The following is a 25,667-nucleotide window of genomic DNA, read 5'->3' as shown; positions in this document are numbered from 1 at the left end:
GTGGCCTCCTTCCGCGCAGGAAACTCGATTCTCCGCCCTCGACTCTCTCTTGTGCCGCTGCCGGTGGACGGGTTAAGGACTGGAAACTCCCCAGGTGCCACCCTACGAGGGGGACCCGAAAGTCTTTCGGAGGCTTATTATTTTATTTACGTGGTGGATTACGCAGTCGACACTGAAACGGTCTTAAGGTGTCAGTGCGACCGCGAAGGGTGAGGCCAAAGAGGGGGGTCTTTTTACAGCAGGGGGCTTGTCACGGGGGAGATGGAAGCACCTCCTTTGTCTTTAAGGCGTTATACGGTCGCCCCTTAAACATTATTATTATTAATAATAATAATGATAGTATATGTTAAGAGCTTATCATGTGCCAGGCGCTATTCTAAACACCGAGGTGGATACAGATGAATCAGGTTGGACCCGGTCCCTTTCCCGCGTGGGGCTCCCGCTCTCCGTTCCCCTTTTACACACGAAGTGACCGAGGCCCGGAGAAGTGAAGCGCCGGCGGGGGTTCGTTTACCCCTCTTGATTGGCCCCGGAAATCCCGGGGGTCCGGGGCTACGAGGGGGCTGGGTTGGAGGGCCCCGGGGGAGCCCCTCTGGGCCGTCGGCTCGTTGCGAGCAGGGAGTAAGTCTCTTTGCTGTTGTATTGTCCTCTCCCAAGCGCCCAGGACAGTGCTCTGCGCACAGTAAGCGCTCGGTGAAGCCGATCGGATGAACGACCGCCCACCTTGTTTCCGCAGGTGTTCAACGATCCTATTCACGGCCACATCGACCTCCACCCCCTCCTCGTCCGCATCATCGACACGCCCCAGTTCCAGCGCCTCCGCTACATCAAGCAGCTGGGGGGCACCTACTATGTCTTCCCGGGAGCCTCCCACAACCGATTTGAACACTCCCTCGGGTGAGGGCGGCCCCCTCCCGCCCTCCCGGGGGCCTCCGGACCGAGCCGCCTCCCCGCTCCTTCCGTCGGGGAGGACCCCCCGGGGCGTCGATGGCGGGGAACGCGGCTTCCGACTCTGTCGACAGTAATAATTATGGTGTTTGTTCATCCGGTCGTATGCAATCTTACCGTGTGCAGAGCACTGTGTTTCAGCGCTTACTATGTGCCAGGCACCGTTCTAAACACCGGGGTAGATACGAGGTAGTCGGGGGGTCCCCTGTGGGGCTCACAGTCGCAGTCTCCATTTTACAGCCGAGGGAACCGAGGCACGGAGAAGCGAAGTGACTTGTCCAAGGTCACACGGCAGACAAGTGGCAGAGCCGGGATTAGACCCCGCGACCTCCGACTCCCGAGCCGGGGCTCTGATGATGATAACGATGGCATTCGTTAAGCGCTTACTACGTGCAAAGCACTGTTGTAAGCGCTGGGGGGGATATGAGGAGAACGGGCTGTCCCACGTGGGGCTCCCAGTCTTCCTCCCCATTGGACAGATGAGGGAACCGAGGCACGGAGAAGTGAAGTGACTTGCCCAGAGTCACACAGCTGGCAAGCGGCCGAACGGGGATTTGAACCCATGACCTCTGACTCGCAAGCCCGGGTTCTTTCCACAGAGCCACGCTGCTTCTCTAATTCGTGGATTCAGCCGTATTTATTGAGCACTTACTGTGTGCAGAGCACTGTGCCAAGCGCTTGGGAGGGGACACCGTACCAATAAGCAGACACATCCCCTGCCCACAACAAGCTTCATTCAGTCAGTCAGTCGTATTTACTGAGCGCTTACTGTTTTCAGAGCGCCGGCCTAAACCCTTGTCCTCTTGGCCTCTCCCAAGCGTTCAGTCCAGTGCTCTGCTCGCACGGAGCGTCCAATAAGTACCACAGATTGAGCGATGAGATTGCCAGCCTCTGAAGGGCAAGGATCGTGTCTACCAACTCTGTTCTGTCGGGACTCCCCTAAGCATTTGGCCCAGTGCTCCGCGCGTAGGAAGGGCTCGATAAATACCTCGGATTGATGGCTAGATTATCGATCCAGCGCTTAGAACAGTGCCCGGCGCCTGGTAAGCGCTTAACAGATACCATCATCGTCCTCAGTTCCTTGAGCACAGAGATCATCCTAAGAACTCTTCCGTATTGTACTCTCCTAGGCGTTCAGTCCATCGCTCTGCACTCAGCGAGCGCTCACTACCTACCACGGATTTATCGCTCATATTATTGCGGGGCTAAGAAGAGGAAGAATAATAATGTTGGTATTTGTTAAGCGCCTACTATGTGCGAGAAGCCGTCATAAGCGCTGGGAGAGATACGGGATAATATCAGGTTGTCCCACGTGAGGTTCATCCTCATTTTCATTCATTCCGTAGTATTTATTGAGCGCCTACTCTGTGCAGATGAGGTCACTGAGGCACCGAGAAGCGAAGTGACTTGTCCGGAGTCACACGGGTGACAGGCGGCGGAGCCGGGATAGGGCCGTGCCCACCGACTCTGTTACGTTGGACTCCCCTCGGCATCTCGTCCGTCGCCCTGCGCCCGGGCGGCGCTCAGTATACCCCACTGATGGATTCCCCGAGGGAACCCGGTCTCCTCTCCCGACAGGGTCGGCTACCTGGCCGGGTGTCTGGTCAGAGCCCTGCAAGAGAAGCAGCCGGAACTGCAGATCAGCAAAAGGGACCTGCTCTGCGTTCAGATCGCCGGGCTCTGCCACGACCTGGGTAAGCTCCCCCGCCCCGGTAATCACCGTCACTGTGGTCTTTAAGCGCTCGCTAGGTGCCGGGGACTCTACTAGGCGCTGGGGCAGATCCCAACTAATCAGGTTGGCCCGCGTGGGGCTCCCGGTCTTCATCCCCGTTTGACGGATGAGGGAACTGAGGCCCAGAGGAGCGAAGTGACTCGCCCGAGGTCACAGAGCGGACGGATGGGATGAGAACCCGGTCCTCCGACTCCCGGGCCCGGCCTCTCTCCGTCGGGCCGCGTTGCTTCCTCGACTCTGGCCGTTTTCAGGATGGCTCCTCCGTGTCTCTCCTTAGGTCATGGGCCCTTTTCCCACATGTTCGACGGAAGGTTCATCCCCCAGGCCCGCCCAGACAAAAAGTGGAAGGTACGTGCTGGCCCAGCTACCCAGGCAGGAGGAAGGGTCATCGTAGGGGAGCCGCAGCTGGGGGAGAGTTATTTGGGGGCAGCTGGAGCCGAGGGAGGGTTTTTCTCGGGGAGGCGGAGCTGGGACGGTTACTCTGGGGGAGCTGGAGCCGAGGGAAGGTTATTCGGGGGGAGCCGGAGGTAAGGGCGGGTTTTTCTGGGGAGCCGGAGCTGGAGGAGGGTTATTTTGGGGGCAGGTGGAGCCGAGGGAGGGTGTTTCTCGGGGAACCGGAGCTGGGACGGTTATTTGGGGGGAGCTGGAGCTGAGGGTAGGTTATTCGGGGGGAGCCGGAGCTGGAGGAGGGTTATTTGGGGGGAGCTGGAGGTGAGGGAAGGTTATTCGGGGGGAGCTGGAGCTAAGGGCGGGTTTTTCTGGGGGAGCTAGAGCTAGAGGAGGCTTATTTTGGGGGGCAGGTGGAGCCGAGTGAGGATTTTTCTCGGGGAGCCGGAGCTGGGGCGGTCATTCGGGGGGAGCGGGAACTGGGAGGTTGTTTGGGGGGAGCCGGAGCTGGAGGAGGGTTATTTGGGGGGAGCTGGAGCTGAGGGAAGGCTATGTTTGGGGAGCTAGAGCTGGAGGAGGGTTATTTTGGTGGAGCTGGAGCTAAGAGTGGGTTTTTCTGGGAGAGGGTTATTTTGAGGGAGCTGGAGCTGGAGGGAGGGTTATTTGGGGGAAACTGGAACTGAGGGAAGATTATTCTGGAGGAGTTGGAGCTGGGGGAGAGACGCAGCCTGGCTCAGTGGAGAGAGCCCGGGCCTGGGAGTCAGAGGTCGTGGGTTCTAATCCCGGCTCCGCCGCCTGTCTGCTGTGTGACCTTGGGCAAGTCACTTCACTTCTCTGGGCCTCAGCGACCTCATCTGTAAAATGGGGGTGAAGACTGTGAGCCCTATATGGGACAACCTGATGACCTCGTATCTACCCCAGCGCTTAAAACGGTGCTTGGCACATAATAAGCGCTTAACAGATGCCAGCATCGTGATTATTTTGGGGGAAGCTGGGGGCAGGCCTTGAGCGGGAAGGTCTCCGAGCAGGTGGACAAGCCCGGCCGGAAGCCCGAACGAGAGGAGGAGGAAAAGGGGGGGGGGGAGGATGGAGAAGAAGAGGAGGAAGAGGAGAAGGAAAAGGAGAGAAGTGGAGAAGTGTCCCTCATTAACTGTCACCAAAAAAGACGGGGCTAGTCGTTCAGAGATACCTGTGTGCCGGCCACTGTACTGAACGCCCTACCAAGTCCACATCCCACAGCGGGGCTCACGGTCGTAATCCCAATTTTATAGATGGCCCCGAAAAGTGAGGTGGCTCGCCCGAGGTCACCCAGCAGACAAGCGGCAGAGCTGGGATGAGAAGTCATCCCAGGCCTGGGCTCTAGCCACTAGGCCACCCTCCTTCGCCTCGAGTAGGAGGCAGTCCAGTATGAGACCGAATCTGGTAGCGTTTACTATTAACAATAATAATAATGATCACGATGGTGATAATGATACTGATGATGATGGTATTTGTTAAGGGCTTACTACGTGTCAAGCAGCGTTCCAAGTGCCGGGGTAGATACAGGTTCATCAGGTTGGACTCAGTCCCTGTCCTACGTGGGGCTCACGGTCTTCGTCCCCATTTTACAGCCGAGGGAACTGAGGCCCAGTGAAGTGACTGGCCCGAGGTCACCCAGCAGACAAGCGGCAGAGCCGGGATTAAAACCCGGGTCCTTCTGATTCCCGGGCTCCAGCCACCAGGCCGAGCCGCTTCCCTTAGGGTACCAACCCCCCCCCCCATTTTTCAGCACGAAATGGCCTCCATCGAAATGTTCGACCACCTGGTTTCCGCCAACAAGCTGGAAGCGGTCATGGAGTCTTACGGTCTGGTCCTGCCCGAGGACCTGAATTTCATCAAAGAGCAGATCGGAGGACCCACCGAGACCCTGTCCGAGGACGCTTCGGTGAGTCGCCGGACGGCACGGGGCGGGCGGGGTCTCCTTGGCAACCGCCTGGTGGGTCGGGGCACCCCGGCGCATCGCGGGCCCGGGGCGGCGGCGGGCTTTGTCCGTCCGGTTCCGCGAGCGCATCGGGGACCTAGCCGGGGGGCTTGGAGGGGGCCTCCGTCGGTCCGTCCATCCGCCCGGTCCCTCCCTCCGTCCCATCCCTCCCTTCCTCCCTCCGTTCGTCCTCCCGGTGGGCGGCTCGGGGTGGAGGGAGGTGGGCAGCCATCGGGGGGGGGGGGGGGCGGGGGGGGCCGCCCACCGGCTCCGTCGGTCACTTGCCGACGGCCACCAGGAGGACTCCGCCCTCTCTCCGTGGCCCTACCGAGGGCGACCGGAAGAGAAGAGCTTCCTCTACGAGATCGTGGCCAACAAAAGGAACGGCATCGACGTGGACAAGTGGGACTACTTTGCCAGGTACCCAGCGGCGTTGTCGGGAGAGCGCGGGGCGCCCGGGTTCTTCCGTGGCCTCCCGGCTGAAAGGTGGCGGGGCGGGCGGGCGCTTCTGGAGTGTGGCCCCAGCTCTCGGGCTCTCTGAGATTCTTCTGCGGGGCTGGCCACCCCCGGGAATCCAAAACAACTTGGCTCCTCTGGATTCTCCCTGCAGAGACCGCCCTCCCCACCCCTTGAGATCCAGAATAACTTTGTTCCTCTGGAATCTCTCTGCCGGGATCCACTCCCTCCTCGGACTCTAGGCTTCGAGGCCGTCCATCCCCTCGCCCCCTCCGACCTCTCCTCCCTTCTCTCTTTCCACCGCCCGCCCCGCACCGCTCCGCTCCTCCGCCGCCCGCCTCCTCGCCGTCCCTCGGTCTCGCCCGGGCCGCCGTCGACCCCCGGGCCGCGTCCTCCCGCGGTCCCGGGACGCCCTCCCTCCTCACCTCCGCCGAACCGATTCTCTTCCCCTCTTCGAAACCCTACTTAAAGCTCACCTCCTCCACGAAGCCTTCCCAGACTGAGCTCCCCTTTTCCCTCTGCTCCCTCCACCCCCCACTTCACCTCTCCGCAGCTAAACCCTCTTCTCCCCGCTTTCCCTCTGCTCCTCCCCCTCTCCCTTCCCACCCCCTCGGCGCCGTACTCGTCCGCTCGACTGTATATATTTTCATTGCCCTATTTATTTTGTTAATGAGATGTACGTCGCCTTGATTCTATTTATTTGCTATTGTCTTAATGAGATGTTCATCCCCTCCGGTCCGTTTATCGCTATTGTTCTTGTCTGTCCGTCTCCCCCGATTAGACCCTGAGCCCGTCATAGGGCGGGGACCGTCTCTACCTGTTACCGATTTGTTCATTCCAAGCGCTTAGTACAGTGCTGTGCACTTAGTAAGCGCTCAATAAACACTATTGAGTGAACGAATAGGACGACGTGGTGTCCCCTCGACTCCTCCCGCAGGGACCAACCCCGTCTTGGGATCCAGAATAACTTGGCTTTTCTGGACTCGCTCTGCAGGGATCCGCTATCTCCTCAGCCTCTAGAACAACTCGGTTCCTCTAGCCTCCCTCTGCGGGGACCTCCATCCCTTTGGAATCCGGAATAACTGGGTTTCTCCGCGGGAACGCGGAATCGCTTGGTTCCTGTGGAATCTCTCCGCGGGGACCCCCCCCCCAGCTCCTCAGCCTCTAGAACGGCTCGGTTTCTCTAGACTCCCTCCGCAGGGATATTCCCGCCGCCCCCTCGGAATCCAGACTTAACTCGGATTCTCGGCAGGGAGCGGCGCCGCCGTGGAATCCAGAATGACTCGGTTTCTCGGGACCGTCTTTCAGGGACTGCCATCACCTGGGAATCCAGAATAACTTTGACTATAAGCGCTTCATCAAGTTTGCGCGAGTCTGCGAGGTCGACAAGAAGAAGCGTATCTGCACCAGAGACAAGGTAAGGCGTTCATTCAGTAGTATTTATTGAGCGCTTACTGTGTTCAGAGCACTGTACTCGGCGCTTGGAATGTACAAATCGGTAACGACACCGTACAGATTAGGCGTTGGGAAGGAGAGGAGCTGACCGAGGAAAGGGAGAGAAGCAGCAGGGCCTAATGGATGGAACACGGGCCTGGGAGTCGGAAAGACCCGGATTCCCATCCCGCCGCCTCCGCTCGTCTGCTGCGTGACTTTGGGCGGGTCACCGCGCTTCTCGGGGCCGCAGTTAACCTCGTCTGTAAAACGGGGATTGAGACCGGGCGCCCCGGGCGGGACTTGGACTGTGTCCAGCTTGATTAGCCTCCGTGTACGCGGAGCTTAGTACGGGACCCGGAACTCAGTAAGCGCTTAACGGATACCATTTCAAAAAAAGGGAATTGGACAAGGGAGGGAAGAGATGACGCCTCGCCGTTGGCGCTTTCTTTTAATCCCTCGCTTTCCAGAGGGGAAAATCGACACGCTTAGTTTGTGACTTTCGCTCTCTCGCGCGTCCCTCTGGTTCAGTGTTGTGACGTGACAGACTCCGGAGTTTCTGTTTCGGTTCGGGCTGAATTTCCTGCCGATCCCTTTCTCGATTCCCAGAAATGATCTTAATTCTGCTGCAGACTGGGCTGTCAGCTCGTCGTGGTCAGGGAAAGCGCCTGCTAATTCGGTTGTATTGAACTCTCCCAAGTGCTTAGAGCAGTGCTCTGCACATAGTGAGTGCTCAGTAAATACCACTGATCAGCTCCAAGGTGGAGCCTTGCATTCGTTGGGGTCCAGGGCTGCCGGCGAAGCAGAGAGGCCTAGGGGAAGGGACGCGGGCCTAGGAGCCGGGGACCTGGGTTCTAATCTCAGCTCTGCCACTTGCCTGCTGGGGGTGACCTTAGGGAAGTCACTTCTCAGTGCCTCCGTTTCCTCTCGTACCCTTCCCCGGTACTTAATGCGGTCCTCGGCACGTTGTACTTTACAAATATGAGAATACTGTCAATAGTAATCATACTAATAACGACTGTGGTATGTGTTGAGCGCTGCGTGGCTCAGTGGAAAGAGCCCGGGCTTGGGAGTCAGAGGTCATGGGTTCGAATCGCGGCCCCGCCCCTCGTCGGCTGCGTGACTGTGGGCGAGACACTTCACTTCTCTGGGCCTCAGTGGCCTCATCCGGAAAACGGGGATGAAGACCGGGAGCCTCACGGGGGACGACCCGATGACCCTGTATCTCCCCCAGCGCTTAGAACGGTGCCCTGCACATAGTAAGCGCTTAACAGATACCAACATTATCATTATGTATCCAGCGCAGTTCTGTGCCCTGGGGAAGATACAAGGTAATCAGGTGAATGTCCCACATGAAATTCAAAATCCTCAGTAGGAGGGAGAACAGGTACTGAATCCCCATTTTCCAGATGAGGTAACTGAGACCCGGAGAAGGGAAGTGACTTACCCAAGGCCACACAGCAGGCCCGTGGCGGAGCCGGGATCAGAGGAGCAGCGTGGCGCAGTGGAAAGAGCACGGGCTTTGGAGTCAGGGCTCATGAGTTCAAATCCCAGCTCTGCCACTTGTCAGCTGTGTGACTGTGGGCGAGTCACTTAACTTCTCTGTGCCTCAGTTCCCTCATCTGTAAAATGGGGATTAAGACTGTGAGCCCCACGTGGGACGACCTGATTCCCCTGTGTTTACCCCAGCGCTTAGAACAGTGCTCTGCACATAGTAAGCGCTTAACAAATACCAACATTATTATTATTATTAAATGGGGTCCTCCGACTCACGGGCCGGGGTTCTTTCCGCCAGGCCGTGCCGCTCCTCCGAACATCACAAGAGCACGGGCCTGGGAGTCGGAAGGATCGGGGTCTTAATGCCGCCCCCGCCACTTGACCGCTGCGTGACCTTGGGCAAGTCACTTCACCTCCGTGGGCCTCGGTTCCCTCATCTGGAAAGTGGGAATGATGACCGTGAGCCCCACCTGGGGCAGGGACCAGTGTCCAACCCGATTTGCTTGTATCCACCCCCGCGGTCAGTACGGTGCCTGGCACATACTAAGCACTTAAATACCCCAATTATTAATTTTATTCTTATCATTATTGTGCCTCTAAGCCACCCAGTGGCTGCTCAGGGGAAGGACGGAGGCCGGAGCCGCCGAGAGCGACGGGCGGGCAGTGTACTGGATGCCTCAGGGCCAGCACACACCCCTAGGACTCTACATCGTGGATAGAGCCCGGGCCCGGGGGTCGGGAGGTCCCGGGTTCTAGTCCCCGCTGTGCCACTTGTCGGCTGTGTGACCTTGGGGAAGTCCCTTCCCTTCTCTGGGCCTCAGTTCCCTCATCTGGCAAATGGGGATGGAGACTGTAAGCCCTATGTGGGACCCTACCCCAGCGCTTAGCACATAGTAAGTGCTTAACGAATACCATATTCATTATTATTACTCTCCTTCCCCCTGGCGTGGACGAGGCAGGCAGATTTTATACATATATACCGAGAGAGAGTGAAGCAGCGCGGCTCAGTGGAAAGAGCCCGGGCTTGGGAGTCAGAGGTCACGGGTTCTAATCCCGGCCCCGCCACTTATCAGCTGTGTGACTTCTCCAGGCCTCAGTGACCTCATCTGGAAAATGGGGGTAAAGACCGGGAGCCCCACGGGGGACAACCTGATGACCTTGGATCCCCCCCAGCGCTTAGAGCAGTGCTTGGCACACAGTAAGCGCTTAACAAATGCCATCATTTTTATTAGTGTTATTATTATAAAGAGTACTTGTTAAGCATTTACTATATGCCGAGCTCTGGGGTAGAGTCAGGTTAATCAGGTTGGACACCGTCACGTCACTTCTCTGGGCCTCAGCTTCCTCAACTGCGAAATGGGGATTCGAACCCCGCTCCCTTGCCTACTTAGACCGTGAACCCCGAGCGAAACGGGGACTGTACGCTGCCTGATGAATTTGTATCAAGACCGGGGTGTAGAACAGTGCTTGACGCAAAGTTAAGCGCTTAAGAAATAACATTAAAAAAGGATATCGGCGGGGAACTGTGGGCTTAGCTTCCATCTTGGCCGGTAATAGATCGTAATACTCTGTGTTTAGAACAGTGCTCGGCCCCCAGTGGGCACTCGATAAATACGACTGTTTGATTGATGCCAAGTGCTTGCTTTGTGCCAGTCCCTCTGCTAAGCGCTGAGGTTGGTACGGGATCAACAGGTCCTCACTGTCTAAGCGGGAGGGAGAACAGGGATCGAATCTCCATTTTGCAGATGAGGGAACCGAGGCCCAGGGAAGCGAAGTGACTCACCCAAGGTCGCACAGCAGATAGGAACCGGAGCAGGGATTAGAACCTACGTCCTCCTGACTCTATCCGTGAAGCCGCCCTGCTTCTCGTGAGACGGCGAAATGATTTTTCTGTAGACTGGGACTGGACCTGTCACGAGGGCCGGAGCAGTACCTCGGGAGCCCCCTCCCCACCTCCTAGGCCCTCTCGTTTGGGGGGGGGGGGGGCGGATTTTTTATGGTATTAAGCGCTTACTATGTGGCGAGCTCTGTATTGAGCGCTGGGGTAGGTGCAAAGCTTATTCATTCAGCCATACTAATTGAGCACTCACCGTGTGCCGAGGACTGTACTAAGCGCCCGAGAGAGTACAACAATAAGCAAGACGCACTCCCTGCCCACAACGAGTTCACAGTCACTGTCCCCCGTGGGCCTCCCGGTCTCCATCCCCATTTTGCAGACGAGGGAACTGAGGCATAGAGAAGTGCAGGGACTTGCCCAAGGTCACCCAGCAGACCTGAACGGAGGAGCCGGATTTAGACCCCCACGTCCTCCGGCCCTCGGGTCCGGGCCCTTCCCGCTAGGCCGCGCCGCCTCCCCGGGTTTCGGCCTCGCCGGGCGCAGCGCTCCCGTTCCGTCAGTTCCCGGGCGGTAGGGATCGTGTCCTCCCGGCCGGTCGGGGCGTCCCAAGCGTCCGGCCCAGCTCTCCGCGTCCCCCGGCCGGCTCTCGGGGAGACGCCCCCGACGGACCGTTGCCCTTTTCCCCGCAGGAAGTCGGCAATCTCTACGACATGTTCCACACGAGGAACTGCCTTCACCGCCGCGCCTATCAGCACAAGGTCGGCAACATCATCGAAACCATGTGAGTGGCGGCGGGCCCCCGACCCCCCCACCTCGGACCCTTCTCCCTCTCCCCCCCGATCGGGTGGGTGGCAGAGGGCCAGTGTCAATCGATCATATTGATCGATGGCCTATCGGGTGCAGAGCTTGGGAGAGCGCAGTATAACGGAATCGGTAGGCGCGTCCACGGTCTAGAAGGGGGAGCCAGACGGTAGTCTAAATAAATGACGAACGTGGACGAGGGTGCCGTGGGGACGGAGGAGGGCGAATAAAGGGAGCGAATTCGAAACGTCCCCGGTCCACGACGAACCTACGGTCTAGAAGGGGGAGCCAGACAGTAGTCTAAAGAAATGACGAACGTGGACGTGGGTGCCGTGGGGACGGAGGAGGGCGAATAAAGGGAGCAAATTCAAGCGCAAGGGCGACGCGGAAGGGAGCGGGGGAAGAGGAAAGGAAGGCTTAGTCGGGGAAGGCTTCCCGGAGGAGGGGATGGGCCTTCGGCCGGGCTTTGAAGTCGGGGAGAGCCGTCGTCGGGCGGATGTGAGGAGGGAGGGCGTTCCAGACCGGAGGCTGGACGTGGGCGAGAGGTCGGTGGCACTGATGATAATGTCGGTGTTTGTTAAGCGCTTACTATGTGCAGAGCACCGTTCTAAGCGCTGGGGGAGATACGGCGTCATCGGGTTGTCCCACACGAGGCTCACAGGCTTAATTCCCCAAGGCAATCCAATCTTACCTTGCTGATTTCCCACTCCAACACTCCATTCCTCTAACTCCAACCTCCTCACTGTACCTCAGTCTCGTCTGTCTCCCGCCCACCCCTTGCCCACGTCCCGCCTCTGGCCTGGGACTCCCTCCCCCTTCATAATAATAATAATAATAATAATGTTGGTATTTGTTAAGCGCTTACTATGTGCGGAGCACCGTTCTAAGCGCCGGGGGAGATACGGGGTCATCAGGTTGGCCCATGTGAGGCTCACGGTTAAGCCCCATTTTATAGATGAGGTCACTGAGGCTCAGAGAAGTGAGGTGACTTGCCCACGGTCACGCAGCCGACAAGTGGCAGAGTCGGGATTCAAACCCATGACCTCTGACTCCCAAGCCCGGGCTCTCTCCACTGCCAGATCAGCGCTCTCCCCCTCTTCAAAGCCTTATCAAAAGCCCGTCTCCTCCAAGAGGCCTTCCCCGACTAAACCATCATTTCCTCTCCTCTCCCTCCCTTCTGCGCCGCCCTGAGCCTTGGATTTGTCCCCTTCATCCCTCCCCACCCCCAGCCTCAAAGCACCAGACGTCCCGATCCGTCGCTGCTCGACATTAAGAAGCGGCGTGGCCTAGAGGTTAGAGCCCGGGCCCAGGAGGCAGAAGGACCTGGGTTCTAATGCCGGCTTCATTCAGTCGGATTTACTGAGCGCTCACTATGTGCAGAGCACTGTACTCAGCGCCTGGAATGTACAATTTGGCAACAGATAGAGACGATCCCTGCCCAGTGACGGGCTCCCGCCACGTGTCTGCTGCGGGACCAGGGGGCGAGTCGCTTCACTTCTCCGTGCCTCAGTCCCCTCCTCGGTAAACTGGGGATTAAGACGGTGAGCCCATCTTCACACGTGATCACACCACGTGATCCCGGGCCGAGGGCGCGGTAGCGCTCGGTCGACCCGGTGGATCGCCGGCTTCCCCGCAGGATCACCGATGCCTTCCTCAAAGCGGACCCCTTCGTGCGGATCCGTGGGGCCGAGGGCCGGGAAACCTTCCGGATCTCCACGGCCATCGACGACATGGAAGCCTATTCCAAGCTGACCGGTGAGAGCGGGCCCTCCCTCAGTCGCAGCGGGCGGGGCCCCGGCCTGGGAGGCGGAAGGTCGTGGGTTCTAATCCCGGCCCCGCCGCGTCCGCACCCAGTCGCTTCCCTTCTCCGGGCCTCGGTTCCCTCATCTGTAAAACGGCGATTGAGGCGGCGAGCCCCGTGCCGGACGAGGGACCGCGTCCGCCCCGATTTGCTCGTATCCGCCCCGGCGCTTCGTACGGCGCCCGGCGCGTGGTGAGCGCTTAAGCCACGCCACAGTTATGTATTGAGCGCTGACTGCGTGCGGAGCACGGGGGGCGGACGGTGCAGCGGAGGTGGGAGACGCGTTCCCCGCCCCCGACGAGCTCACGCGCCCCGCCGGGAGCCGGGCGACTCGATCTCCCGGCTGGCTGGTGTTTCGGCGGCTGACGGACTCGGCTGGGATCCGGGGCCCTCGGGGCCCGGCCCCCGGCGGCCGACTGAGGGGGCCTGGGCTCCTCTTGGGCAGATCACATCTTTCTGGAGATCTTGCACTCCTCGGACCCCAACCTGGCGGAGGCCCAGGAGATCCTGCGCAAAGTGGAACGCCGGGAGCTCTACAAGTACGTGGGCGAGACGCAGCCCTCCCACGACAGGAAGATCGGGCCCGTGAGTAGGGCGGGCGGGCGGGCCGCTCCCGCCTCAGCGGCGGAGGAGGACGGGGGCGGCGGGGCCGGGGCGGGGGGATGGCGGGCGGGCTGGGTAGGCCCTTAACCCATACCCCGATTATCGAGTGCCGACTGGGTGCGGAGCGCTGGGCCGAGCGCTCGGGAGGGGATGATACAGTAGTGCCGGTGGACAGGGTGGCCACATTCAGCCTGGGGCCACCGAGACCCCTCCTCCTTGGAGCCCGGGCAGCCCGGTGGGTTAGGCCTGGGCCCTCCACCTGAGACGGGTCTTTGATTCGGTCGTGTTTATTGAGCGCTTACTCTATGCAAAGCACCGTATTAAGCGCCTGGGAGAGGACGAGATAACAGATGCGTTCTCCACCCACAAGGAGTTGACAGTTTAGAGGGGGCCGGGGGAGCCTGGTGCGGGGTGGCCCCCGTTTCTCCCGACCGCACCCTCGGTCTTCCCTTTTGGGCCCAACCAGGGTGGTTCTAGGCGGCACTCGCGCGGCCACCCCTTCGCCGGGACATCAGCTCGGGCTAGGAAAACCCTCCTCGCACCCGCCTCGGGCAGACTTGGGGTCCTCTGTCCTCCCGGGCGGGGGCTGGCGGGGGCCCCGTCCCCGGGCCCGGTGAGGGCCCGCGCGTTCCGGGCTGGCAGAGTTCAGGGTGACGGGCCTGCCGCCGTTCGCCCCCCCAGGAGGAGTACGATAAACTCCGAAGGGAAGTCGCCGCCTCTTCTCCGACCGGGATCGACTTGAAGGTGGAACTGAAGGCGGAGGACTTCATAGTGGACGTAAGTCGCCTCTCCCTTAAAACCCCTTCCCTGCTGTGCGACCGTGGGCGAGTCACTTCCCTTCTCTGGGCCTCCGTTTCCAAATTGGGGATCCAATCCCTGGCCTTCCTCTTACTTAGACTGGAACCCCATGAGGGACGGGGACTGTGTCCCTCCTGATGATTTTATATCTGTCCCAGAGCTTAGCGCAGGTTATGTCCTTCCCAAATACCTCAATTATCATCATCATTTATTATTATCCTCACCAGAGACCACCCTCCCCCCCCCACACACACACGTACACTCTCTCCATCCTTTCCCTCTCTTTCTTTCCCTCTCTCTCCCCATTCCCCGCCCCGGGGTGGGCTGCGGCGGGTGGGCATTCCGCTATGATGGTAATAATAATAATAATTGTGGCATTTAAGCGCTGACTATGTTCCAGGCTAAGCTCTGGCATAGAGCCAGGCTAATCGGGTTGGACACGGTCCCTGTCCCACCTGGGGCTCCCCGTCTTCATCCCCGTTTTAGAGATGAGGGATCTGAGGCCAGAGAAGCCAAGTGACTTGCCCAAAGTCACCCAGCAGACGAGCGGCCGAACTACTTGCTAAAGAAATCACATCCTGCCTCAACTTGCCAATTCCTTTTGAGGTGGAGGGGATCTGGTTTCCATGGAAAACTGGGCCTGTGGGAGAACCCCCAGGGCCTCCGGGGAGCGCGGCCCATCCTCCCTCACTCGATCCATCAGCGGTATTTTTTGAGCGCTCACTGTGTGCAGAGCACTGCACTGAACGCTTGGGAGAGGAGAATGCAGCAGAATTAGCGGGCACGCTCCCCGCCCCTAAAGAGCTGACGGTTTGCTGCCCAGGTGATCAATATCGATTACGGCATGAAAGACGAGAATCCCATCGACAACGTCCGCTTCTATTGCAAGAGCAACGAGAGCCAAGCCGTCATCATCACCAAAGACCAGGTAGTGATAGTAACGCGTACGATGCTTGCGGCGGAGCTGGGATGAAAACCCGCGTCTCCCATTGGCTGCGAGGCCTGGGATTGGGATGGTCCGGGGGTGGACTTGGAGGGAATGTTAGGTGGGGGTTTGGCCGGGGGCGGGGCTGGATTATTTGGCGGAGGACCGGGCGTAAACTCGTTACGAGCAGCGAGCGATTCTACTAATTCTGTGGAGCTGTGCTCTCCTAAGCGCTCAGAAGAGCGCTCTGCACGTAAGAAGGGTCCGATCGATGTCCTCGATTGACTGGGTGAGGTGGGCTGGACTCTTGCCGCCCCCTCCGTGCTCTCCCAAGCGCGTAGTACAGCGCTCTGCAAATAGTAAGCGCTCAATAAAGCAGCGTGGCTCAGTGGAAAGAGCGCGGGCTTGCGGGTCCGAGGTCGTGGGTTCTAAACCCGGCGCCGCCGCTTGTCAGCCGGGTGACCTTGGGCCAGTCCCTTCACTTTTCTGGGCCTCGGTTCCCGCGTCTATAAAATGGGGATGAAGACTGGGAGCTCTGCATCGGACAACCTGATTATCCTGTATCTAGCCCAGTGCTTAGAACAGTGCTTGGCACATAGTAAGCGCTTAACAGATACCAACACTATTATTCTTATTAATGAATACGATTGAATGAATAAATACCGTTGATCGATCGGGTGAGTGAGCTCGTGAGCCGGGATCTTGCCCACCACTCTGTTGTACCGTGCTCTCCCGAGCGCTTAGTACGGTGACCCACACGTAATAAGCGCTCCATAAGTACCACTGTCTACTTACTGTGTTGTATTGTACTCTCCCAAGTGCTTAGTATAGAGCTCTGCACGGAGTAGGTGCTCAGTAAATACCATCGATTGATTGGGCGAGGAAGCCTGTGGGCCGGGATCTTAGCCACAGACTGTCGTATTATCCTCTGCCAAGCGTTTACTACAGTGCTCTGCAGGTAGTAAGCGCTCTGAGAAGACCACCGATCAATCGGGCGAGTAAACTCGGGGGCCAGCATCGTCTCCTCCCAAGCACTTAGTACAGTGCTCTGCACACAGTCAGCGCTCAGTAAATAGCACCGATTGCAAAACAGGAAACCGGGGCCCTGGCAGGGCCGACCTCAAGATCGTCCCGCCTTTGGGACCCAAGGCCGTGACGCGAGACTCGTCTCTGGGCCGTAAGCTTGGGGTGGGCAGGGAACGTATCCGTTTACTGTTACTGTTGTGCTCTCCGAGCGCTTAGTTGGGTTCTTTGCCCTGAGCCCGTTGTGGGGAGGGATCGTCTCCGTTGCCGAATCTTTCCTTCCAAGCGCTCAGTGCAGTGTTGCGCGCGGTGAGCGCTGAAGAAATACGATCGAATGAAGGAGTGAAGAGGCGCTCAATGAGTGCGCCCGCACGAACGCGTGGAAGTGACCCTGTCTCCCTCCCTCTCTGCCAGGTGTCCCACTTCCTGCCGGAGAGATTTGCCGAACAGCTCATCCGGGTTTATTGCAAGAAGACCGACGAAGAGAGCTTGGATGCTGCCAGGCACTATTTCGTCGAGTGGTGTATGAAGAACAACTTCACCAAGCCACAGGTATGTTTCTTTTAATATTAGATATTTTAATATTTAATTCCTTGCGCCCGGCACCGTGCTGAGCAGTGGGGTAGATCCAGGCTAATCGGGTTGGACCCAGTCCGCGTCCCACAGCGGAGCTCACGGTCTTCATCCCCGTTTTGCGGACGAGGAAACTGAGGCCTAGAGAAGCTAAGTGACTCGCCCGGGGTCACGCGGCTGACGCCAGACTCTCAGGCCTCGGCTCCGCCCCAAAGTAATAACAACGGCAGCTGTGAAGCGCTGACTACGTGCCGGGCACCGTACTAAGCGCTGGGGTAGATTCAGGCTAATCAGGTTGGACGCGGTCCCCGGCCCCTTTGGGGGTCCCGTTTTCCGGACGAGGGACCCGAAGCCCGGAGAAGCGAAGGGACTTGTCCAGGGTCACCCGGCAGGAGCCGGGTTGACTCCCGGGCCCGGGCTCTACCCGCCAGACGACGCTGCTTCTCGAAACCACCCCGGGGCTCACGGACGTATTCCGGCAGTCGGATTTACCGAGCGCTCACTGGGTGCGGAGCACTGTCCTAAGCGCTTGGGAGAGTCCAGTATGACAGTGAACGGACACGTTCCCTGTCCACGACGCATCTTCCGTACCCGAACCGATCGCAGCAGCCGTTTCGGTGAGCTGAGTGCCTTCCGCGGGCGGGGGGCTGGCCGCCCCTCACCCACGTCCCGGAACGCCCTCCCTCCTCGAAGCCTGCAGACGTTCATCGAGCACTTACTATGCGCAGAGCACCGGACCGAGTGCTTGGGAGAGTCCAAACCGAGGGAATCCCTCCCCGACCGAGACTGTCAGCTCGTTACGGGCGGGGAATGTGTCTGTTTGTTGTTATATCGTACTCTCCCAACCGCTTAGTACGGTGCTCTGCTCACGGTAAGTGCTCAATAAATACGATCGAATGAACGAAGGAATAAATGAATGAAAGGACAGTGAGCCCCTCTGGACAGATCGGCCGGGGTCACCAGCTGGACCCGTACGGGGTGCCCGAGGCCAGCGAAGGGTTGGTCGGGAGGCCGGACCAGCCGGCGCCGTGGGCCACTTTGGGTGGGTCAGTCGTATTTATTGAGCGCTCACCGTGCGCCGGGCGCTGTACTGGGGCCTTGCGAGAGTCCACTGTAACAATAGACACATTCCTTGCCCACAACGAGCTGACCCTCTAGAGAGGGAAACAGGCTTTAAGAGAAATAAATGACAGATGTGGACTTAAGCACCGTGGGGCTGGGAAAGAGGGATGAGGAAAGGGAGCGAGTCGGGGCGACACAGAAGGGCGTGGGAGAAGAGGAAAGGAGGACGCAGTCAGGGAAGGCCCCTTGGAGGAGGCGGGCCTTCAGGGAGGCTCTGAACGGGGGAGAGAGGGCCTCCTGGCCGGCGCTCAGCGGCTGGAGCTGGGAGTCCGCCGGCCCGGAGGAGGGGGAGCCCGAGCCCGGGGGAAGGAATCCCTCGACGGAGGGAATTGGGAGCGATCCCGGTCACCCTTTCCTCCCGCCCTGCCAGGACGGGGACGTGGTGGCCCCGGCACTGACGCCCAGGAAACCCAACTGGAATAGATCGCCCTCCCTCCAGAACGCGCGGAAGACCAGAACCAGGCTGTATGAGTGACCGTCGGCCCCCTCCCGGCCCCGGGCAGACCCTCCCCCCCCTCCCCCCCGCCCCGACCCCGGGTGTCTCGGGCCGGAGGACGTCCGCGGTGAACTCCCGGGGGGGGCCCGAGGGCGGGAGGGAGGTCCTTTCGTGACGGGCGGCCGGGGCGCGGCACGGGAGGCGGGTTCACGGCGCCAGGAGACGGCCCCGGGCCATCCGATGCCCCTCTTTCTTCTCGCAGAGGGTTTTGAGTCTGATGTTCCCCCTCGTGCTCCGAGGACTCTCGGAGCCGGAAGCAGACCGATCGGGGACCCCCGCCCCCGGCCACCGCCGCATACGCGTGGGAAGACTGTGAAGCGATCCGAGCCTCGCCGCCCGGCCGTCCCCCAGAAGCGTCCTCCCGTCGTCCCCCTCCTCCTTCGCCTCTGCCTCTCTCCGCGACTCACGGGGGCAAGTCTGACCGGGCCCCGGGCCGGCGAGATTTGCCCAGCTATTGGACTCACGTCCCCCCGCTCCGCCCCCCGCCCCCGGGACGGGAAGCCGGCCTCCGGCCGGGGGAGCGGGACGAAGGGGTTTCCCCTGGGGTCCGCTGGGTTCGCACACTAGCCTTGGCCTCGGGGCCTCGCAGAGCTGTCCGTCCGCCCGTCCTCCGTCCTTCCCACCCTCCCTCCCCGAATGACAAGGGCCAGCTCGGCCAGCTCCTTCCTCCAGTTGCCTTTTCTGGGCTTGCCATTTGAAAACATCGTCCGCGAATGAGCCGCGCTCACCACGGGGCCCGAGTCTCAACTGGCAGAATATCAAATAGTCGGAGGGCTCGGGGCCGGCGGCGACCGAGGGGCCGCCTCGGGGTCAAACACGCACATATCGGGGACGTACGAGGCTGGTTTCGGGGGTCGGGGGAGGCCCGGGCCCCGCCGGCTGGAGGGGACGCCGGAAGGTCTCCGGGGGGAGCTGGGACCGCAGCCGGGCCGAGGCCGAGGTCATCCTTCGGTCCCCGTCGGCCGCCGCGCCCTCGGTTTACCCCAGCTGTGTCTCGGAGGGACGCTGCCTCGCGGCGGGCTCTCTCCGGGGGCGCGCCGGGATGTGAGGACGCAAGCCGGGGTCTCTTGTCTTTCGATTTTACCGTACACAGTCAGGATCTCATCCCGCCCCGTCCCCGTGACTTGGATTTCAGGGTCTCGGGCCTCAGGCCCGGGGGGAAGGGGGCCGCGGAGTCTCTCTGCCCGACGGGGTCTGGTGACACTTAACAATAAAACCTCCTGAATGTATCCCGGTCCTCCCTATCTTCCTTCCGCCCCCCCCCCGGTTCCTTCCCCAACCCCACGGGCCAACGCCCACCTCTTGTCCTCACCGAGGAGAAGGGCACGGGAAACCTGTCCGCTCTCCTCCGGCTTCACCCCCCGCCCCACTGGGGCGACCTGACTCCCACGGCCTCCCCGGCCCAGGGTCGCCGTCCGGCCGCCGCTCGGGGTCTTCGGGCGGGCGCGGCTCCGACCGGGAGGCCTCGTCTCGTCCACAGGCGCTGGGTCGGGAACCCCCGGGCCGGGCGTCTGGGCAGAGGTTCGGAGGGCCCCTCGGGGTCAGCCTGGGTCGGGCGTTCGATCGAGGAGGACGGGCGGAATCCACCCCGCACCCGCCCCACGGGGCGGCGTGGGGAACGGGGGTCCCCTCCCGGAAGCGGGGGGGGGGGGTTGGTGGGGAGGTCGGAGGGGCGGGGAAAGGGCAGGGCCTCAGCTCGGGGCCCAGGCCTCCAGCTCCTGGATGCGGAACTCCTCCCGGTGAGACAGCACCTCGTTGTCGAAGGTGGCGCAGGGGCTACTCCCGCCGTGGTTCAGGTCTCCGTCCAGCCACAGCCCAAACCGGCCACTGGGGACGGGAGCCCTCGGCCTCAACCCCCGGGCCGGAGGACCCGCAGCCGCCCGCATCCCGCCGGCGGGACCCCGGCCCGAGACGTACGTGGGGGTGGCTTTGCTTTTTCGAGTCTGCGGTGCCGGGGCGGTGGGACCATCCCCCCGGGCCCCCGGCACACACCCGTGCGCGCGTGAGAGTCAGCGAAGTGGGTGTAGACGGGGGGTGTGGTCGGTAATTGCGGTATTTAAGCGCTTACTATGGCTAAGCGCTGTACTAGACGCTGGGGTAGACCCAGGCCCCACATGGGTCTCACTTTCTCAGTAGGAGGGAGCGCAGGTATCGAATCCCCGTTTTGCAGACGAGGGGACTGTGGCACAGAGAGAAGCAGCGTGGCTTAGTGGCTAGAGCCAGGGCCTGGGAGTCAGAAGGTCATGGGTTCCAATCCCGGCTCCGCCACCTGTCTGCCGTGTGACCCCGGGCAACTCATTTCCTGCTCTGCCCCTCAGCGACCTCATCTGTGAGATGGGGATTAAGCTCGTGAGTCCTATGTGGGACAAGGACTGTGTCCAACCTGACTAAACGGTATCTACCCCGGCGCTTAGAAGGGTGCGTGGCACTTAGTAAGTGCTTAAGAAGTGCCATTATTATTATCGAGTGACTTGCCCAAGGTCACACAGCAGGTAAGTGGCAGAGCCAGGATTAATAATAATAATGATGATAATGTCGGTATTTAAGCGCTTACTATGTGCAGAGCACCGTTCTAAGCGCTGGGGTAGAGACAGGGTCATCGGGTTGTCCCACGTGAGGCTCACAGTCTTCATCCCCATTGGACAGGTGAGGTCACTGAGGCACAGAGAAGTTAAGTGACTTGCCCACAGTCACACAGCTGGCAGAGCCGGGATGCTGGAGCCAGATTAGAACCCAGGTCTTCTGCCTCCCAGGTCCAGTAGTTGGGTGGGCGGGGGGAACTATACGTCTTCCAAAGGTGTTTGGGCTGGAAAGGAGCCATTCCCACTGAGGCCGGCGACAAGAGAGCTGCGGCTACCAGCTGGCCACCCCCGGGCTGGGATGCGGGGAGGGCAGACCCGCGTGGTCAGCGGCAACTTATCCCCGCAGGCGGATTTGGCCGCTGTCGGGGCCACTGGCAGCGTACGTTACAGAAGCGGCGTGGCTCAGTGGAAAGAGCCCGGGCTTGGGAGTCAGAGGTCATGGGTTCGAATCCCCGCTCTGCCACTTGGCAGCTGGGGGACTGTGGGCAAGTCACTTTACTTCTCTGGGCCTCAGTTACCTCATCTGTCAAATGGGGATAATAATAATAATGTTGGTATTTGTTAAGCGCTTACTATGTGCAGAGCACTGTTCTAAGCGCTAGGGTATACAGGGTAATCAGGTTGTCCCACGTGAGGCTCACAGTCTTAATCCCCGTTTTCCAGATGAGGTCACTGAGGCCCAGGGAAGTGAAGTGATTTGCCCAGAGTCACACAGCTGACAAGTGGCGGAGGTGGAATTCGAACCCATGACCCCTGACTCCCAAGCCCGGGCTCTTTCCACTGAACCACGCTGCGACTGTGAGCCTCAAGTGGGACAACCCGATGACCCTGCAACCACCCCAGCGCTTAGAACAGTGCTGTGCACATAGGAAGAGCTTAACAAATACCAACATTATTGTTATTATTATTATGATGTTTCTAGCAGGCCGGACTGGAAGGCAGCGCCTGGCTTTTTTTTTGTTCTTAATGGTATTCATTAAGCGCTTACTATATGCCGGCACTGTACTAAGCACCGGGGGGAGATAGAAACCAATCAGAGGCGGAAGGACCCGGGTTCCAATGCCGGCTCCGCCACTTGTCAGCTGTGGGACCCTGAGCAAGTCACGTCGCTTCTCCAGGCCTCAGTTTCCTCATCTGTAAAATGGGGATGAAGACAGCGAGCCTCAAGTGGGACCCTTGATTCTATTTATTGCTAGTTTTTGTCCGTCCGCCTCCCCCGATTAGACCGTAAGCCCGTCAACGGGCAGGGATTATCTCTTTCTGTTGCCGAATTGTCCATTCCAAGCGCTTAGTCCAGCGCTCTGCACAGAGTGAGCGCTCAATAAATACTATTGAATGAATGAATGAATGAATGAGCACGGACTGTGTCCAACCTGATTAGCTGTGATGACGATAACGATGGCATAGGTTAAGCGCTTACTGTGTGCAAAGCACTGTCCTAAGCGCTGGGCGCCGTGATCAAGTCCGGCATTTGGCGTAGTGCCTGGCATATAGTGAGTACTTAACAGACACCATTAAAAAAAAAAAACAAAACAACCGGTTGGACTCGGTCCATATCCCACATGGGGCTCACGGTCTTAAATCCCCATTTTGCAGACAGGAATTTTGCCCCATTTTGTGGGCGGGAATGTATCCGTTGGTTGCGGTGCTCTCCCAAGCGCCTAGTCGGTGCTCCGCAAACCGGAAGCGCTCAATAAATAGGATGGAATGAACGAACTAATGAACCGAATCCCCGGGAGTGCTTGGTACCGTGCTCTGCACCCGGGAGGCCCTCAAGAAATACCCCCGGCGGATGGGAAGATGGCATCCTGGGGTGGGAGAGCTACAGACCTGCCACTGCCAATCGCCAGCTGGTCCACGTCTCCTTTGACGAAGAAGGAGTTGCTTCCCGTCCACTTGAACACCTGCGAAGGGGCAACGCCGACCACCATGGGAGGGGGGGCCGGGTCCCGAGTCGGCTGGGAGCCCGGAGGGGGTGAGACCGGGGGAGGGGGCTGCGGGCCCGGCGCCGGGGGCCCGGGATGACGATAATGTTGGTATTTGTTAAGCGCTTACTATGTGCCGAGCACTGTTCTAAGCGCTGGGGTGGATACCGGGTGGTCAGGTTGTCCCACGTGGGGCTCACAGTTAATCCCCATTTTACAGGGGGTGATCATGGTATCACGGTATTCGTTAAGCGCCTACTATGTGCCAGGAACAGTAATAATAATAATAATGTTGGTATTTGTTAAACGCTTACTACGTGCAGAGCACTGTTCTAAGCACTGGGGGAGACACAGGGGAATCAGGTCGTCCCCCGTGGGGCTCACGGTCTTAATCCCCATTTTCCAGATGAGGTCCCTGAGGCACAGAGAAGTGAAGTGACTCGCCCACAGTCACACAGCTGACGAGGGGCAGAGCAGGGATTCGAACCCATGACCACGGACTCCAAACCCCGTGCTCTTTCCACTGAGCCACGCTGCTTCTCTAGCGCTGGGGTCGAGCCAAGCTAAGCAGATCGGACCCGATCCCGGTCGCGGGTGGGGCTCGCCGTCTCCACCGCCATTTCCCAGATGAGGGAACTGAGGCCCGGAGAAGCCGAGGTCCCGCAGCAGGCGAGTGGCGGAGCCGGGATCGGAACCCAGGTCCCCCTGACTCCCAGGCCCGGGCTCCGTCCTCCCCAGCCAGAATCCCCCCGGAGCAGGGCGGCCTCACCTTGAGCTCGGGGGAGAAGGAGAAGAGGAAGGTCTCGCCGGTGCCGTAGAAGCAGCTGCTGACGCGGATGGCCGTGGAGGAGAAGGCCCCGAATATCTGTACCGACGGAAGCCAGGTCAGCCGGGCCCCGGCGGCGGGAGCCGGGATGGGGTTCGAGGGCCCCGGGGGCAGCGTGCTCTCCGAGCGCTTAGTACGCCCGGTAGGCGCTCGATAAATGTGGCTGACAGCCTTGTGCTCGGTGCTTGGCAGCAGCGCCGCCCCTCCCGCTCTTTCCAGGCCTCCGCTGGACGCCCACCCTCACCCCTGGCTGGGGTCAGGGGGCATTGGGAGAGAGAGCCTGGCGGAGGGGACGATAAGAAGTACGGTACTGGCTAAGCGCTTACTATATGCCCGGCACTGTTCCGAGCGCTGGGAGAGAGACGGGCTGATGGGGTTGGACGCCGTCTCTGAATCACTCGGGCCCCCCAGTCACCATCCCCATTTTCCAGATGAAGGAACGGAGGCCCGGAGGAGCCAAGTGACTGGCCCAGGGTCACCCAGCGGACACGCGGCGGATCCGGGACGAGAACCCAAGTCCTTCTGACTCCCAGGTCCGGGCTCTACCCGCTAGACCACCCTGCCGCATCAGGGCCGGCGCCCCCCAGCCCCGAGCTCCGGCGCGGACCGAGACGGTCCCCGCCGGCACTCAGAGGCCCCCCCCCGGGGTTAGTCCAGATCTGGGGGAGAGAGAGCGGGGCCGGGCAAGCTGGTCTGCAAGGACGGTCGGGCAGCGGGGTGGCGTGGCCGGAACCATCCGGCTGGCCCGTGGGCCCGGCCGGACCCGGCCCGGCCTCGGGGGGCGTCGGGCCCGGGGGCCCCCTCACCTGTCCGCCGGTGTCCCGGACCACCAGCAGCACGGCGACGCTGAGCCCCTCCATCATCCGGTAGAGCGTCCGCAGGCTGAAGCCGTCGCGGGCCGTGCAGAACAGTAGGGTCCACAGGCAGCCGGTCACCCGCGGGGGGAGGTGGGGGTCCAGCTGGGGGCCGAGAGCGGAAGGGGCTGCTCTCTGGGGGTCGGGGCCCAGGGGAGAGGGAGCGGGTGGGGCGGGCGTGTGATAGTCGGGGAGGAGGATGGGGCCACCGGTCGGATTAGGGGTGAGGACACCCTCCCCTCGCACCCGTCTCCCCCGCTCCGTACCTGCCTGAGCCGCTCCACCCCCAGAACCCTGCTCTCCTCGGCCAGGGTCGGGGCCCACTCCTCCTCGCCGCTGTCCGGTCCCCCGGGGCCCTCCGCGGCCCGGTCCTCGTCTTCGTCCGGCGGCGGGTCGTCCAGCTGGCCGGCCTGGTGGAGACACGAACCCCGGATGAGGAAGGGGCTCCGGGGCCGGTGGGTGGTGGGGAGAGGGATGGGCCGGGACCGTATCTGTTATATCGTCCTCTCCCGAGCGCTCGGTAAATAGGATTGAACGAACCGACGGAAGGGTGTGGGGGTTCCTGGACGGCCTCCGCCTCGAGGTCGGACTGGGCCGGGCCCCGGGTGGTGCCGGGGGTGTCTCCCCGAGGAAGGGAGGGGCAAGAGGGCGGGAAGACCCACGTACCAGCAGGGTGTAGCGACAGCCACGACCTTTCATCCTCGGGGGGACGGAGTGGTGGACGGGTCCGTGGGCGGTGGGCCCGGGTCCGAGGAGGGGCCTCGCCGGAGCTCCTGGCCCGAGGGGAAGAGGGGACACACCCAGGTGCCCGACCCGCTCTTTACCCTTTGTCACTTCCTCTCCGTTCGCACCGTCCCTCCCTCGCGCCAGCGCAGCGGGGCAGCACCCTCCCTTCCCAGAGCGGGGCACCTCGCGGCCCCGGATGAGTCCCCGGGGACCGCTCTGCTCCGGAATAATAAGGACTGTGGTATGCGTTAAGCACTTACTAAGTGCCAGGCACTACAGTAAACGCCGGGGTAGATACAGGAGATCGGGTTGGACACAGTCCCTGTCCCACATGGGGCTCAGTCGCCATTTTCCAGATGAGGGA

General features: G+C 60.5%; 2 protein-coding genes across 2 annotated transcripts in view; one reads left to right on the top strand and one right to left on the bottom strand.

Annotated features, from left to right (window-relative positions):
- The window catches only part of SAMHD1 (SAM and HD domain containing deoxynucleoside triphosphate triphosphohydrolase 1), a 37,880-nt gene extending 18,261 nt beyond the window's left edge, over positions 1-19,619 (top strand). Inside the window, exons 4-17 of the mRNA XM_029049548.1 lie at positions 737-897; positions 2,527-2,642; positions 2,958-3,028; positions 4,836-4,991; positions 5,326-5,447; positions 6,792-6,900; positions 10,938-11,029; positions 12,686-12,804; positions 13,296-13,435; positions 14,135-14,230; positions 15,075-15,179; positions 16,614-16,751; positions 18,265-18,359; positions 18,593-19,619. Coding sequence (XP_028905381.1) covers positions 737-897; positions 2,527-2,642; positions 2,958-3,028; positions 4,836-4,991; positions 5,326-5,447; positions 6,792-6,900; positions 10,938-11,029; positions 12,686-12,804; positions 13,296-13,435; positions 14,135-14,230; positions 15,075-15,179; positions 16,614-16,751; positions 18,265-18,359; positions 18,593-18,602 — 1,530 coding nt within the window. The 3' untranslated portion in view covers positions 18,603-19,619. The remainder of the gene's footprint in view (positions 1-736; positions 898-2,526; positions 2,643-2,957; positions 3,029-4,835; positions 4,992-5,325; positions 5,448-6,791; positions 6,901-10,937; positions 11,030-12,685; positions 12,805-13,295; positions 13,436-14,134; positions 14,231-15,074; positions 15,180-16,613; positions 16,752-18,264; positions 18,360-18,592) is intronic.
- A 424-nt stretch (positions 19,620-20,043) lies between these two features.
- On the bottom strand, positions 20,044-25,349 carry TLDC2 (TBC/LysM-associated domain containing 2). The gene is made up of 6 exons (XM_029048815.2): positions 25,244-25,349; positions 24,844-24,987; positions 24,530-24,682; positions 23,667-23,762; positions 22,803-22,876; positions 20,044-20,217 (listed from the first exon to the last, which is right to left on the bottom strand). Exons 1-6 carry the CDS (start codon positions 25,274-25,276, stop codon positions 20,082-20,084), a joined length of 636 nt encoding a protein of 211 aa, XP_028904648.1. The 5' UTR covers positions 25,277-25,349; the 3' UTR covers positions 20,044-20,081.
- Between the last annotated feature and the right edge of the window lie 318 nt (positions 25,350-25,667).

Source organism: Ornithorhynchus anatinus, chromosome 21 (genome assembly GCF_004115215.2).
Source record: "Ornithorhynchus anatinus isolate Pmale09 chromosome 21, mOrnAna1.pri.v4, whole genome shotgun sequence".
Classification (NCBI taxonomy): Eukaryota; Metazoa; Chordata; class Mammalia; order Monotremata; family Ornithorhynchidae; genus Ornithorhynchus; species Ornithorhynchus anatinus.
Note: the sequence above shows the minus strand (reverse complement) of the source record. Positions and strands in the feature narration are given on the sequence as shown.

What these genes read in the sequence shown, in the direction of transcription:
- TLDC2 (XM_029048815.2), bottom strand. Translation starts at nt 25,276, where the DNA reads ATGAAAGGTCGTGGCTGTCGCTACACCCTGCTG. An exon ending in GCTGTCGCTACACCCTGCTG is followed by an intron (nt 24,988 to 25,243) that starts GTACGTGGGTCT and finishes TGTCTCCACCAG; the next exon opens with GCCGGCCAGCTGGACGACCC. An exon ending in GGGTGGAGCGGCTCAGGCAG is followed by an intron (nt 24,683 to 24,843) that starts GTACGGAGCGGG and finishes CTCGGCCCCCAG; the next exon opens with CTGGACCCCCACCTCCCCCC.